We start from the raw sequence: 15,358 nt of genomic DNA on the forward strand, positions 1-15,358 counted from the left end.
TTTTAAATGTGAAATTATCGGTGTGGTTTAAAAAAAGTTAAATACCGAATTGTGAACTGTTCATGAGTGCAAAGTCTTACCTCCTGTGCTCTGGGAACTTTCCATTTCCCAGTAGACGCCTGCTGATTTTGACAGGTGTGGGCCATATTGTCCAGCATGCTGAAAAAGCTAGGCCCTAATTGATAATCAAGTTGCTGTTTCTGAAATTCTGTGCCTATCCTGAGATCTGAGTTTCCTTGGGTAACTTAGCCACATAATATAGCATTGTTATAATTGTGAGTTGTCTTTTTTAAACAACTTTAGTAGATAAGTTAAGAATGTGGAAAGCATGGGGTTTCTGCTTTCCTGGCTTGTCTGTCTCTGAGAGAATTAGGTTGGTAAGGATGGGGAAGCAGAATAATAAAGAGATCTGATTGTGCTGTTGAATGAACAAAAAGCATTTTAATGCCAAGCATTCTGTTAAGTGCTTGGGAGACAGATGCAGAAACGAAACAGTTGCATCCCTCCTTGAGCTTATGTCCTCATATGTGAAGGAACTGTGGATGGCGAATGGAGTCCAGAAAGTCCTCACCTGACCTGAATTTCACTAAGGTGGTGAATGGAACAGTAGAGCAGTCTGTAATATAGAGAAAGAAGTGGAAGGTGGAAAGGGGAGGAAAAGAAGGGACATGTGGTGGTAAATGGTTAAGGTAAAGAGTGGGGACATATGGTCCCAGGGAATATAGAGCCAAGTGGCTTAGCTCCTCCCAGGCTTTGGTTAAGAATACAGGCAGCATCTGTCCCTAATCTCCTTTATGTGGACAAAAGAATACAAATTGAGCCCAGAGAAAGGAAACAGTGGAAGGCTGATGGTTTTTTCCTGCTTTCTTTTAACAGTACATTCACATATTTCTCAATGAAGTGACAGTGCTGGTTCCTGTGCTAAATGAGGCCAAACATTCGTTTGCCCTCTATACCCCAGAGAAAACCAAACAGAGATGGCCCATCCGTCTTGCTGCTGCTACTGAGCAAGAAATGTATGATTGGGTGAGTGAAAACCTCTTGGATGTGTGATTTGGGACAGGAGTCTGTTCCTAAAACAGGGTGGTAAACATCTCCCAAATACCAGGCTCCTATGAGGATCAATCTCCTTTCTTTCTCTCTCATAAGTTACTCCCCCTCACTCCTTGAAATTGCCCTGTGGGATTCTTGTGAGTTTTCTTTCTACTCTTCTGGGTCATTTATTTGCCATCTGTCTCATGTTCACAGCTTGCTCTACTCAGTACGTCCTGCTCCGAAAGCCGAAGGATCCAAGGCCGCCCTTCCCCCCAGGCCATCTGGTCTGTCACTTGCAAAGGAGACATTTTTGTGAGTGAGCCTAGTGTGGACCTGGAGGCACCCGTGCATCCAATGCCATGTGACCAAATGTAAGCAATTCCCACCAAGCTTGCTCTCTGGTTCGTAAGTCAAAGATGTCTGTTGACCCACAGCTTAATGTATTGCTTTAACTCCTGGCTCCTGAAGGATAAGTACACCTGAGAGCTTTCTGGTGAGAGACCAAGCCTCAGAAACTGATTTACTTATATTTTGCTGTGTAAATTAATGAATTAGAGCTAATTTCCCAGGAGGAAAGGTGGAATGGGGTATGTAATTCCTAAAGAAAGAACTGTTTTAAGAACTGGTTATATCCTGTGTGAGATTCCTAGGAAGAAATAAATGTCTGACAGGGAAAGAATGCAGCTTGTCTTTTTTCATTGTCTTTCCACTAATCCTTTGGGACTTTGTCCTCCTATATCCTTATGGTTTTTTGGTTTGTTTTATTTTGTTTTTGTTTTTCTAATTACTGAGCGCTTAACTTCTCTTCCCACTTCTTCTTTACCCCAATTGAAAAAGAGAAAAAAGAAAAGCCATATAAGAAGTATGTGTAGTCAAGCAAACTGAATTTTTACATTGTCATATCAAAACATGTCTCATTCTGTCACCTGTCAGGAGGTGGGTGACATTCTTCATTATCATTCTTCTAGAATAATTTTTACTCTGTATCATTTCATGCAAATGTTATTAGATTCCTCTGAACCCATCCCTTTCATCATTTCTTATGGTACAGTGATCTGTTATTCTAAAAAGTCATGCATGGTTAGTTAAAGAGTAGTTCTGATTTGCTTTCCAGAAAAGCTGGTGCAATAATTCACTGTTCTCTTTTCCCAGAGCCACTCCAGGATCTGTTATTTTTCTTTTTGGACAATTTTGCAAATCTAAGGAGTGTGAGGTAGAACCTGAGTTTCTTTAATTTTCATTTTTCTAATTAGTGATTTGGAGCACTTTTTTTTTTTTTTCATATGGCCATGGATAGCTTGGATTTCTTTTTGGGAAAACTGCCTGTAATTTTTGACCGTTTATCAGTTGAGGAATAGGTTTTGTTCTTATAATTTTAAATAAATCCCTTAGATATTTTGGAAATGAAACCTTTATCAGGGAAACTTGCTGTATGAATTTTTTTCTAATCAACTATTTATCTTCTCATCATTACTTCTTTTAAGTTGCACCCATGTTTTAAACTTTTTTTTTAATTGACAAAAATCTATCTTCTCTCCCTCCCTCTTACTTCCCCATTTAAAAATGCCTACATGCTTATGATCTTCCACCTATCTCCAGGGAGTTGCTTTGTTACATACCTGTGCAGGGTCTCTCTATGGTGTCATATTCCAGAAAGCATTTATTACTCTCTATAGTAAAGCTTGCTGTATTGTAGGATCATGACTCTAGAGCCAGAGGACACCTCAGAAGTCATTTAGTCCAGTGCTTTCATTTTACAGTCCCAGAGAGGTGAATGAATTATCTAATATCTCTTAGGTAATTCTTTAAGTAGCAGAGCTGGGATTTGAATCCAGTCTTAAGACTTCAAATCTAGGGCTTTTCACACTGTACCAGTTGCCCCTTGCTACTTTCCTCATTCTCAAAGAACAGATGATACAGCGAGGCAATAAATATGGTGTCCTCATACAGTGTCTTTATTGTGTTGCACATAATGTCTTCTCCTGTGGAATATAAGCCCTTTAAGCAGAAGATCTGTTTCATTTTTGTCTTTGTATTCTCAAAGTCTAGAACAGTGCTCGGTACATAATGTAATAGGTGCTCAACAAATGCTCGTGGATTGATAAGAAAATTGACTAGGCCAGTAGTACAAAGATCTGGATTTTGTTTTTGTACCCAGCCCTGGACCCTTTAGGCAAGTCAAAATGAAAATAAATTAAACATTACTACTTACAGTTAATTTAAATTGCATTAATTAGTGTGAACTAAAATAATATTAATTCTTCTTACTTAAAATAGGGATCATGCTAACTACTTGGCAGGGCCTTCCTTTCTGTGCTTCTGAGAATCAGATGATTTAGTGTATAGACAACCATAAATAACAGATCAGATAAAGCTTGGTTATTATATGCTTATGTTTGGATCACAAGGATTTAAGATTTGGAAGGGTCCTTAGACATGATTTAGTTTGACTTCATTTTGCAAATGAAGAAATAAAGTTCAGTGAGGGGAAGGGATGGCTCTGATCACATCCCTGTGTGAGAGGTGGAGTGATTAGCGTGGTGAGGGGTATAGGGAAAGATTAGATGGCATCCTGTCCTTTTGAAGCTGGTATGATGTAGGTATGACAGAGGCCACTGGCACAGTGCTCAGTGAAAGAGATGGGTCTTGCTCTGGATCCCGGAGGATCCAGTAGGACCTGAATAGACAATGAGGAGGAGACAGGGAATTCTAGGAAGGGGAACTAACGTGCAAGAGTATAGAGGTAGGATTATGCAGGACATGTTCATGGGCAGAGTAGACATTGCTTTGTCCTGGAATGTGCCCTAGGAGAATCTGACCATGCCCTGAGCCTCTTAATTTTAGTCATCACTGGGGTAGCAGAATCCAAGTCTTGCCATTACCTTCTTCCCTGACTCTCTCTATAGCAAGGGACAGAAACCTTGTTATTCTGTCTAGTAGCATTTTCTTAGTGCTTTAAGTTTTGCAAAGCACTGTGTACTGCAACTCTGTAAAGTGCTATTGTTATTATTTCCATTTTATAAATGAGGTGGTGCTATAAATAAGGATCATGCTAACTGTTTGGCTAGCAAGTATCTGAGGCTGGATTTGAACTCAGGTCTTCCTGACTCCAACTCTAGCAACTTTACAAATTAGCACTTAGTTCATTAATAATGCTTTTAGTAAACTAAACTTGCATTTATTCAACATCTGCCACTTGTTACTCGAACTCGATGTGATGCAGTGAATAGAAAAGCAAAACCCATAGTACCTTTCCTTTAGGGGCCTAGAGTCCAACTAGCCTCATAGCATCACAGATTCAAACCTCAAAGGGGTTTTAGAGACTATTGAGGCCAACCTTTTCATTTTATAGATGAGAAAGTGGCAGTACAGAGAGGGTAGCTCAGAATGGCTGCTAGGTGGCTAGAGTGCTGGGCCTGGGCTCAGGAAGACATGATTTCAAATCCAGCCTCAGACACTTAACTAGCTGCAAATCCCTGGGCAAATAATTTAACCTCTGTTTATCTTAGTTTCTTTAGCTGTGATATGGGGATAATAAGAGTGCCTATCTTGCAGGGTCGTTCTGAGGATCAAATGAAATAATCATTGTAACATTCCTAGCACAGTGCTGGAGAAGCTTTATATAAATGTTTATTCCCTTCTCTCTTTTCCAGGGTCAGGCCTGGTCTAAAAACGAGTGTAGGTTACCAACAAATGATGGAATTATTTTGAAACATTCTCAAATTGGGAGATTGTCCAGTTCATAGAAGCTAACAGCTTCCCAAAAATGTTACTTACTTCTTCCTCATCTTCCCCAAGCCTTGTTTTGTCATCCTGCTTGATACTTTTTTTTTTTTTTTATTATAGCTTTTTATTTACAGGATATATGCATGGGTAATTTTTCAGCATTGACATTTGCAAAACCTTTTGTTCCAATTTTTTCCCTCCTTTCCCCACCCCCTCCCCCAGATGGCAGGTAGACCAATACATGTTAAATATGTTAAAGTATATGTTAAATACAATATATGTATACATGTCCATACAGTTATTTTGCTGTACAAAAAGAATCGGACTTTGAAATAGAGTACAATTAACCTATCAAAGAAATAAAAAATGCAGGTGGACAAAAATAGAGGGATTGGGAATTCTATGAAGTGGTTCATACTCATTTCCCAGAGTTCTTTCACTGGGTGTCTGCTTGATACTTTCTAGAGCCTTTGTTCTTTAAGAACATATAGCCTTTATGTTCATTAACATCAAGAACATCAGACTCATGCAAATTTACCATTTAGTTCACAGAGCATTTTGAAAATGTGATGCCATTTAATTTTTTAAAAGCTTTGATTCCATGTTTTGTTAGATAATATTAATCCATCACATGACATTTTCATAAGGAGAGTTTTGGCCCATCTGTAAATTGAATTGTGTTTGACATTTGTGGTCTGACTTCAAATCACTCTTCTAAACTTTACCTTCTACCAAATCCCCTGTCATGGATTCAAATTGGGTGTCCCCTACTTGATCTGATCAGATTCACTGATGGGTTAAGGATGGTAGGAGGATAAAGTGTGTATGTTATCCCCTCCTAGGTTTTGGCGTCAGATTGGAGGGCACCTGCGGGTGGTGGAGTGTAACAGCCACGGCGTTGTATGGGGCATCGGTTATGACCACACAGCTTGGGTGTACACTGGGGGATACGGTGGAGGCTTTTTTCAGGGTAAGCACGCACTCCTCTCTGGGCTGTGGGGTGTGGGTCACCAAGGCCCTATCTCCTGTTTGCTGATAAAGCCATGGAACTTAGCTTGTCCCTTTTTCACTGGTCTGCGGTGTGTTTGTTCCCTGCTTTAATCCCCGTTTTGTTTTCCTACCAAATGCCTGAACTCTTGCTGCTACTGTGATGTTTACTCTCCAGCAAACAGCTGGTTGACAGGTGACCTTCAGAGATGCCAACCTCCTGGTTGAGATGAGGGAAGGGACAGGAAGCAGAATCCCAGGGTCATGACATTTGCAAGCCTCTTTTCAGCCCCTTGTCTGCTCCACCAGTGGAACTCCCTTATCAGCTGGCTCCTCGCTGTCCCTTAGGTCTGCTGTAGGGGGCATATTTCTGGAATGAACTGGGAGGAATGACTTTATTTTATGCTTCCTAACTAGTTTGGCAAATCTTTGCTTTCAGATACTTTGATACGCTGAGTAAAAGTAAGCTTTGCAAGAACATACAGTTTTAAAGTAGAAAGGAGACTTTAGAAATTCCCTAGTCCACCCTTCTCTTTTCCTAACAGGTGAGGGGACTTGGGTGTGGAGAGCTGAGATGACTTGCCTAAGGGGGAACAGCAAGTGTGAGACTGAGCTGGCACTGGAAACCTAGTCCAATCCAGTCCCTGGCTCCCAGGCCATTGTTGTTTCTCCTGCTCTACATGGCCTTGCTTAGGTGTATTCAGAACCTGTGACTGTGTGCTTTTTAGGTACCAACTGTGTTCTGAGCCACATCTGGCGTGGGACACCTAAGGTGTATACCCTGCCCTCCTGGGATGCATATAAAACCAAATGCGTTGTTTGCAGGTACAAGCCTGTAACCTCTACTGGCTTTGAAACGAAGCGAGCCTGAGAATAGAACCATATGTTCTTAGCAGTAGCAGGTTAAGCCTGTTTTCCATTGGCAGGTACCTGTCTGTAGACCTGAAGCTGGGGAGGGGACAGGGAGTGTTGCTGATACTTGATTCATGGAGGGCATTTCCTCTTCAGGCCTGGCCAGCAGTACCAGTAACATCTATATGCAGTCTGATGTCAAATGCGTTTACATCTATGAAAATCAGCGCTGGAATCCTGTCACGGGCTATACCAGCAGGTAAGATGCAGGGTAATTTTTTACAACATTATCCTTTGCATTCACTTCTGTTCCGATTTTTCCCCTCCCTCCCTCCACCCCCTCCCCCAGATGGCAAGCAGTCCTTTACATGTTGAATAAGTTACAGTATATCCTAGATACAATATATGTGTGCAGAACCGGACAGTTTTCTTGTTGCACAGGGAGAATTGAATTCAGAAAGTATAAATAATCGGAAGAAAAACAAAAATGCAAGCAATTTATATTCATTTCCAAATGTTCTTTCTTTGGATGTGGCTGCTTCTGTCCATCTTTGATCAATTGAAACTGAATTAGCTCTCTTTATCGAAGAGATCCACTTCCATCAGAATACATCCTCAAACAGTATCATTGTTGAGGTATATAATGATCTCCTGGTTCTGCTCGTTTCATTTAGCATCAGTTCATGTAAGTCTCGCCAGGCCTCTCTCTATTCATCCCGCTGGTCATTCCTTACAGAACAATAATATTCCATAACGTTCATATACCATAATTTACTCAACCATCTTCAATTGATGGGCATCCATTCATTTTCCAGCTTCTAGCCACTACAAACAGGGCTGCCACAAACATTTTGGCACATACAGGTCCCTTTCCCTTCTTTAATATCTCTTTGGGGTGTAAGCCCAGTAGAAACACTGCTGGATCAAAGGGTATGCACAGTTAATGAGGATTTAATGAGACAGAGAACATAAAGCCCATTTAACAAGGGGGAGATGTGTACCTGTGACAGGATACCATAAATTCAGGGAAAGGGATACAGAGTCCATCAGAGGTTGAAAAAAGTTGGGATGGCCACCTATTTAGTTAACCCTGGATTGAAGTGGAAACCTTATAATCATGAGTGCTGGCAAGATTGATGTTTGCCCCTCTCAATCATCTTGTTTACAGTCAACAGCATGAACTTTAAAAGACAAAAAGAACCTTGTGGTTTCTGAAGATTAGTTTAATTTTGCTTTGTTTTAAATCCATGAGACGAGACAGCAGAAGCTGTTCTGTTGACTAGTAAAGTGCCTCAGTTCCCTCCCAAGTTATTTCACAAACGTTTCCTTCATACATTAGAATCTCCCTTAAAGTTTCTTAGATACCAGGTTAGAGAGTGCCAAGAAATTGTTCCTGGGGCTGATAGTATTTCCAGCTTAAATGGAAGATGAGGATTGGGATAACAATCTAGTTGTTTTAGGAGGGATGTAGAAGGCTGATTGGTCCCCAGCAATTATTAGCTATAATCATCATGTAGGTCACATTTGAGGAGCTCATCTCTATTGATGGTCTGGTGTAGTGTGAGCCAGTAACCTCCATTTCCCCTTCTCTCCTTCTGGAGGTGGCTTGAGAAAGGCAGTTATGCAGCCTTCAGAAACAGCCTGGCTCATGCTTTAGGCAGTTCTTATATCCAGATGTTCTTGTTTGGGGACAATGTGTTTTAATATTGTCAGACTCACTCATCCCCCATTAGGTATCCAGAAAGTGTGTGGTGAATTGATTTTTTTTCTCTGTTGTTTTCCCTTTGAAGGTCTCTACCATGTATCTTTTCTCTTATTGCCTCATTGCAGGGGTCTGCCTACTGACCGCTACATGTGGAGTGATGTGACAGGGCTGCAAGAATGCACAAAGGCCAACACCAAGCCTCCCTCCCTTCATTGGACATGGGTGAGTCCTGGGCATTTTGTGTCACCTAAGCTAGGGAAGTAATGATAGCAGAGGGAGTAATTTTTAAAAATTGATTTTAGTACTATGCAGTGTCTCTAGTTGGACTGTATCCCAAAGAAATCATAAAAGAGGGGAAAGAACTCATGTGTACGAAATTGTTTGTAGGAGAACTTTTTGAGTGACAAGGAACTGGAAATTGAGTGGATGTCCATCAGGTGGGGAATGACTGAATAAGTAATGGAATATTTCTGTTCATAAGAAATGATGAGCAGGCTGATTTCAGAAAAGCCTGAAAAGACTTAATATGAACTGATGCTGAATGAATTGAGCAGAACCAAGATAATATTGTACACAGTAACCAGAAGATTATGTGATGATGAGCTTTAATGGACTTGACTTTTTTCAAAATGAGGTGATTCAAGGCAATTCTGATAGACACGATTTAAACAGCTATCTACTTCTAGAGAGAGAACTTTAGAAACCTTTTTTTTAAATTGTGTTCTTTGCTTGTTATTTTCTTTCTCATGGTTTTTTTTTTCCCCCTTTTGATCTGATTTTTCTTGTGCAGCATGAAGAATATGGAAATATGTTGAGAAGAGTGGCACATATTTAATCTATATTGGATTGCTTGCTCTCTAGGGGAGGAGGGAGGAGGAGAGAGGGAGAAAAATTTGGAACACAAAGTTCTGCAAAGGTGAATGTTGAAAACTATCTTTGCATGTATTTGGAAAAATAAAATACCATTTAAAAATTAATTTTAGTTTTTTAATGAAAATTATATATTTTCTCCTCTTCCAACTCACCCCTAATTGAAAAAACAACAAAAATCCTTGTAATGAAACAAATATGTATAGATAAGCAAAATAAATTCTCCCATTGATCAAATCCAAAAATATAGATCTTATTCCTCATCTTAAATCCATTACCTCTTTATCAAGAATTGGATAGCATGAATCACATAGGATTCTGGTTGGTCATTGCATTGATCAGATTAAGTTCCTCAAAGTTGTTTATCTTGACACTGTTATTGTTATTATATAAATTGTCCTGGTTCACTTTACTCTGCCTCAGTTTACATAAATACTCCTAGATTTCTTGAAACCATTCTTTTCATCATTTTTAAAAATTAAAAAAATTTTTTTTAGTGAACAACAATCTGCTTTCCTTCCTACCTTGCCTTTTTCCATTCATTGGAAATAAAAAATATCATAAAACAAAATTCTTCTAACAGATATTCATAGTCAAGCAAATATAGGCTTAGCGACCATGTCAAAAAAAAAGAAAAAGAACGAACGAAAAGAAAACACATCTTATTCTGCACCATGAGTCTATCACCTCTCCTTGTGAGGGAGAGGGGATGTGGGAGGTAGCATGCTTCAGTAGTCTGTCTTCTGGAATAATGATTGGTCATTGCATTTATTAGAGTTTTCGCTCTTTAAAAGCTGTTTTGTCTTTACAATGTTTTTGTTACTATATAAATAGTTCTTCTGATTTTACTCACATCATTCTGTATCAATTCATACCAATGTTCCAGATTTCTCCGAAATCATTCCTTTCATCATTTCTTATGCTATAGTGATATTCTAGTATATAATAAATCATAATTCATTCAGCTATTCTTCAATTGATGGGCACTCTGTAGAGGAACGACTTGAGGAAAGGAGGAGAAAGAGCTCCTAACAACATTCTTTCTCTCACTCTAGGTTTCTGACTGGTATATTGATTTCAACATTTCTGGTGGTACGGATCGAGAAGGATGGCAGTATGCAAGTGACTTTCCATCGTGAGCATTATCCATTTCTAAATGTGTATAGTGAAGTGTTATTGAAAAGGACCTTCAGAAGTTAATGGGTCCTGCCTTCTGTCCTGAAGCAGTTGGCTAAATCTTCCCTTATTAAAGATCTCTTGGGGAATGAGGGAGAGGTGGCTGCAGAAACTTCAAAATTTTATTCAGATGCCCAATCTAGTATATTTTCCCCAAATGTTCATTAATTTCTACCTTACGTGTGGCCAAAATTTTTCCATTTAATTTCATTTCATTTCTCTTTGTTGATGCTATTGTGAACATAATCCAAACTGGTCAACACTTTTACTAGCTAGGATTCTATTTTGTATATATTATCTTATTTGAGATTTCTCATAAAAAATCTCTCATGTAGTATTGAATATTTCAGTAATTAAGTCAACATTTCTTTCTCCTCCCTTCTTCTAAAGTCTAGTCACTCTACCATGTCACTATGGGAGTTGTGCTTTCCTGTTATTTAAAGGCATCACCTGGTCAGTGTGTCTAGTATTGTAAGGATCATCCTTAAATGCCATATATTAGTGGTATGTGTGTTAACCTTTTAAGGCTTAAAAAAAAAACAAACTCTGGAACAAACAGTTGTTTAGAACAGCAGTTGTGAACAATTACAGTTTAATAAGCCAAAAGTGGGAGCAAGAATTGTGCTGGTGTGATCCATTGGTGGATTTAGATTGTGTTAGCAGCAAACTAGGGGAAGCCCTTCAGGTGCAAATTCAGAGTAAAATGGGAAAAAAGGATCAACCTAGTCTCTATTTATATAGAAACATTCAAGATTTCTTTCAAGCTTAATCATCTTATTCTCTTTGATATGTGGTAATATCTACCAGGAGATCCTCACATATATGGCTTGGTTGAGAGCGAGCTGGGTGAAATTGAAATGAAAAACAAAAATGGATTTTAAATAGAAAGGCCTATTTGAAAAGAGCTGCTTTTAAGACCTGATCACAGTTCTGAAGGTACTTCCTAATAGAAGAAGTTTTCCATGAGAATCATTGTTGTCATTACTGCCATGACTAGTGAATAGTCATATACATCTTCAATAGAAAAATAGGCTAGGAATAGGGTCTATGATTTTCATTGGTAGAAGGAATGCCCCGAAATGCCCATCCTATGTACAGGTCAGCACCCTTACATGCCGAGATTAAATGACTTTCCTAGAGTGACCCAGACAACCTGTGTCAGGTTTGGGATCTGAACTCAGGTCTACCTCTCTATATTCTTTGAAGCATTTTCCCCCTAGTGGGGGTGACTCATTTAAAATCTCTCACTTTTCACTTAGCCTTTTCCCCTTTATAACCAAGACAACTAATAAGGTATCAGTGTTGCAGTTTGTGATTGTGAAATCAAATTAAAGCAATGAATATTATTAAGAATTTTCTATCTGCAAGGTACTTGTATTAAGTACTGGGTATATAAGTACAAAGAATGAGAAGAGCCCAGCTTATAAAGAGCTAATATGCCCCTGGGAAAGACTCCCTGTACATACACAAATACAAATTACTCTGTATTTGGGGAAGGAGGGCATTAACTTTTGGGGAGTAGGAAGAACCTGGATTGTGCTTGAGCAGATGTATCTTTTTTTTTAATATATATATTTTATTTTATTTTATAATAACTTTATATTGACAGAATCCATGCCAGGGTAATTTTTTTTACAACATTATCCCTTGCACTTGCTTCTGTTCCAATTTTTTTCCCTCCCTCCTTCCACCCTCACCCCTAGATGACAAGCAGTCCTATATATGTTAGATATGTTGCAGTATATCCTAGATACAATATATGTTTGCAGAACAGAACAGTTCTCTTGTTGCACAGGGAGAATTGGATTCAGAAGGTAAAAATAACCCGGGAAGAAAAACAAAAGTGCAAATAGTTCACATTTATTTCCCAGTGTTCTTTCTTTGGATGTAGCTGCTTCTGTCCATCATTTATCAATTGAAACTGAGTTAGGTCTCTTTGTCAAAGAAATCCACTTCCATCAGAATACATCCTCATACAGTATCGTTGTTGAAGTGTATAATGATCTCCTGGTTCTGCTCATTTCACTTAGCATCAGTTCATGTAAGTCTCTCCAAGCCTCTCTGTATTAATCTGAGCAGATGTATCTTAAAGGAACAGAAGGACTTGATGAGATGGAGGGTGTTGGTACTTCATTCTAAATGTGGGAGACGACCAAAGGCTCAAAGATAGGGGATGGAATTGTGAGGATGGGGAATATAAAACATATCCCTTTGCTTGGATTGCAGAGTGCAGGGGGCTGGAAAGATAGACTAGTGACAAATTGGTGTAAGAGTTATATTTTATCCTAGAAGAAATAAGAATCTGCTGCAGTCAATTAAGTTGAGGTTTTTTGGTATTGGGATCAGAACCTTGGTCCCTATTAATACTGTGCATATACCTACTAAACTAAATGTCCCAGACTGTTAGATCCCCTCTTGGAATCCCTCCCCCATTAAGAAGCTAATATTCTTTTGAAAAGTATCAAGTTCCCTCAGGATTCCTGTATTTATATATAGGTCATAAAGCAAAGAATAGCTATGTGAAAGAAAGAAAAATAGCTCATCCATTGGATCAACAGTTTTCAAGTTCTTTGATGGGAATTATATTCAATTCATCTAGTATTTATTAACTGCCTACTGTGTGCCAATAACTGTGTAGACTCTGCGCATACAAAAATAAAATTAAGATGGCTTCTTCTCTTAAGAAGAAACCTTAATAACTTTCCTTTAGTCAAGGTTCTAAGGCTGGATGTAAGGATTGCAGAAAGCTTCCTAGGAAGAAAGAGAATCATTTATCTAATTAGCCTTGTTTTCAACAAATGAAGCTATGTACCTAAACATTCAGTTTGGATTTTTATCATTTATGCTTATGGAAATATTCATATTCTTATAGCATTTATTGGGTATTTTCTTCCACCTACATGTATAGAATGGAAGCATCTTAAAGGCAAGGGACCATGTCTTCTATTTCAGGGTTTTCCATAGGATTTAGAGCAGGGCTTTGCATATAATAGACACTCAGAAGTGGTTATTAATTACCAATTGACCAAGGGAGAAGGAAAGAACGTGCACTTGCAAGAGCAGGTTCTCACAAGCACCATGTTATTTGGGAGGGAAATAGATTTTGAAGCTATACTGTATTAAAAATTCTCCTTCTATCCATAGGTCTTATCATGGATACAAAACTATGAAGGATTTTGTCAGACGAAGACGATGGGCAAGGTAATGGTGGGAAGCCAAAAAAGGAGGGCTAGCATCAACTGCTCCAAGAGAATTCTTTAGGGAATTATGCCTTTTGGAAGAAACCTGTTGACCAGGAGAAAGCAAATCAGAGGCGGAAATAGACTCAAAGTAAATGTCAAACCAGGAAATGCCCTCAGGTCCCTAGTGCTCCCTTGTTTTCTCAAGTGTTTATTTTCAAGAACAAATAGGAGAAATGTCACTATCTGGCTGTGTTCTTTGTGGGCAGAATGGGGTTGGGGCTCCCAGAGCCATAGAGAACTATAAGAAAACCTCAGAGTAAATACCCCATTATTAGCACCTACTGTGTGCTAGGTGGAGTCAGCCAAATGGCTCAGAGAATAGAGTGCCAGGCCAGGAGTCAGGAAGGCCTGAGTTCAAATATGTTCTGAAACATTCTCTGTGTGATCTCGGGTTAGTCACTTAACCCTGTTTGCCTTAGTTTCCTCATCTGTAAAGTAAGCAGCAGAAGGGAATGGCAAACCATTGTAGTATCCTTGCTAAAAAAATCCTATGTATTACATTGGTGTGCTATGGTCCACAGTCATATATTACTGGAAAACAATAACAAGGTGCAAGGCATTGGGGATACAGCTCCTGCTGCCTCTTTCCATCTTCATTGATCCCCTTTATGTGATATTAATTGGAACCCAATAAAAGTGGCAGAAATCCAGTTTGCCCTACTTGCCTAGGTATGGCCTGTGGCTGAATGATCTCATCTTCCCTGGATTCTGGCCAAAATTGTTCAGCAATAAAAAGCCAAGCCTACATCACTTGTATTGAACCCTCCATTTTAAGTCATAGTTTTTAGGATAGAAATTGGACCTTTGATTTCACTGATATAGTGAAGAACCCTTTCCACCAATACTGATCAATGCCTTCTCTGTATCTGGTAGTCTTCGAGAGTTACCTAATGTCCTGAGAGATTGTGACTTTCCCAGGGTGACATAGCTAGTGTGGGTCAAAGGCAGGACTTGCCCCCAGGTCTCTCTGAGCCAACTTTGGCTACTATGCCATGCTGCCTCTCATGGGTCTTATGTTGGGGTTAAAAAATGAAATAGACCTTCACAGGTCCATGTATTTGCAGGATAGGGGATCTGGCCTTTAGGATTTGGATGTTTGTTTTTTCCTCTGATGCCCAGGAAATGTAAGCTGGTGACCAGTGGGCCCTGGTTGGAAGTCGCCCCCATTTCCCTTTGGGATGTCTCCATCATCCCTGGCTGTGAGGAAGGCAGCAAAGATTCCATTGCACTTTGGGCCATCAGCGACAAGGGAGACGTTCTGTGTAGACTGGGCGTGTCAGAACTCAATCCGGCGGTAAGAGTCTTTCCCTCCCTTTGGTGCATTTCTGTGTGAACTTTCTCAGTGCAGGGCCTGCTTCTGGAGAAGTCCGGTTTGGGGGCCTTCCTTTCATGTTCCCCACAAGATCTGTTGAATCAAGTTGATGGCAGAAAATGATAGGGGCAGCTAGATGGCAGCATTGGCCCTGAAGGCAGGAGGACCTGAGTTCAAATTCAGTCTCAAACACTTAACACTTCCTAGTTATGTGACCTTGGCCAAGTCACTTAACCCCAATTGCCATGCAAATATATTTGTTTATCTTCTTCTAAAGAAGATGATGATAGCTCTCCCTCCTAGGCTTTGATTATATGTATAGTTATAAAATATCATAGCTGAACAGTACTTTACATATCACCTAGACCAGCCCTCATTGTACCAGTTCTGAGGTTATGGAAGCCCAGAGAGATTGCTGTGAGCCAAGGAGACACGGTCACTTAGAAGAAGGGC

The 15,358-nt window shown here is 39.5% G+C and overlaps 1 protein-coding gene across 3 annotated transcripts in view; it reads left to right on the plus strand.

Moving 5' to 3' along the window:
- TECPR1 (tectonin beta-propeller repeat containing 1) overlaps positions 1–15,358 on the plus strand; it is a 68,549-nt gene that overhangs the window by 36,459 nt on the left and 16,732 nt on the right. For all 3 annotated transcript variants that reach the window (XM_052000731.1, XM_052000748.1, XM_052000740.1), the window contains 8 exons: positions 877–1,026; positions 1,249–1,406; positions 5,604–5,731; positions 6,757–6,859; positions 8,431–8,527; positions 10,231–10,310; positions 13,496–13,552; positions 14,713–14,887. In XM_052000731.1, coding sequence (XP_051856691.1) covers positions 877–1,026; positions 1,249–1,406; positions 5,604–5,731; positions 6,757–6,859; positions 8,431–8,527; positions 10,231–10,310; positions 13,496–13,552; positions 14,713–14,887 — 948 coding nt within the window. The remainder of the gene's footprint in view (positions 1–876; positions 1,027–1,248; positions 1,407–5,603; positions 5,732–6,756; positions 6,860–8,430; positions 8,528–10,230; positions 10,311–13,495; positions 13,553–14,712; positions 14,888–15,358) is intronic.

This window comes from Antechinus flavipes, chromosome 1, assembly GCF_016432865.1.
Source record: "Antechinus flavipes isolate AdamAnt ecotype Samford, QLD, Australia chromosome 1, AdamAnt_v2, whole genome shotgun sequence".
NCBI classification, from domain to species: Eukaryota; Metazoa; Chordata; class Mammalia; order Dasyuromorphia; family Dasyuridae; genus Antechinus; species Antechinus flavipes.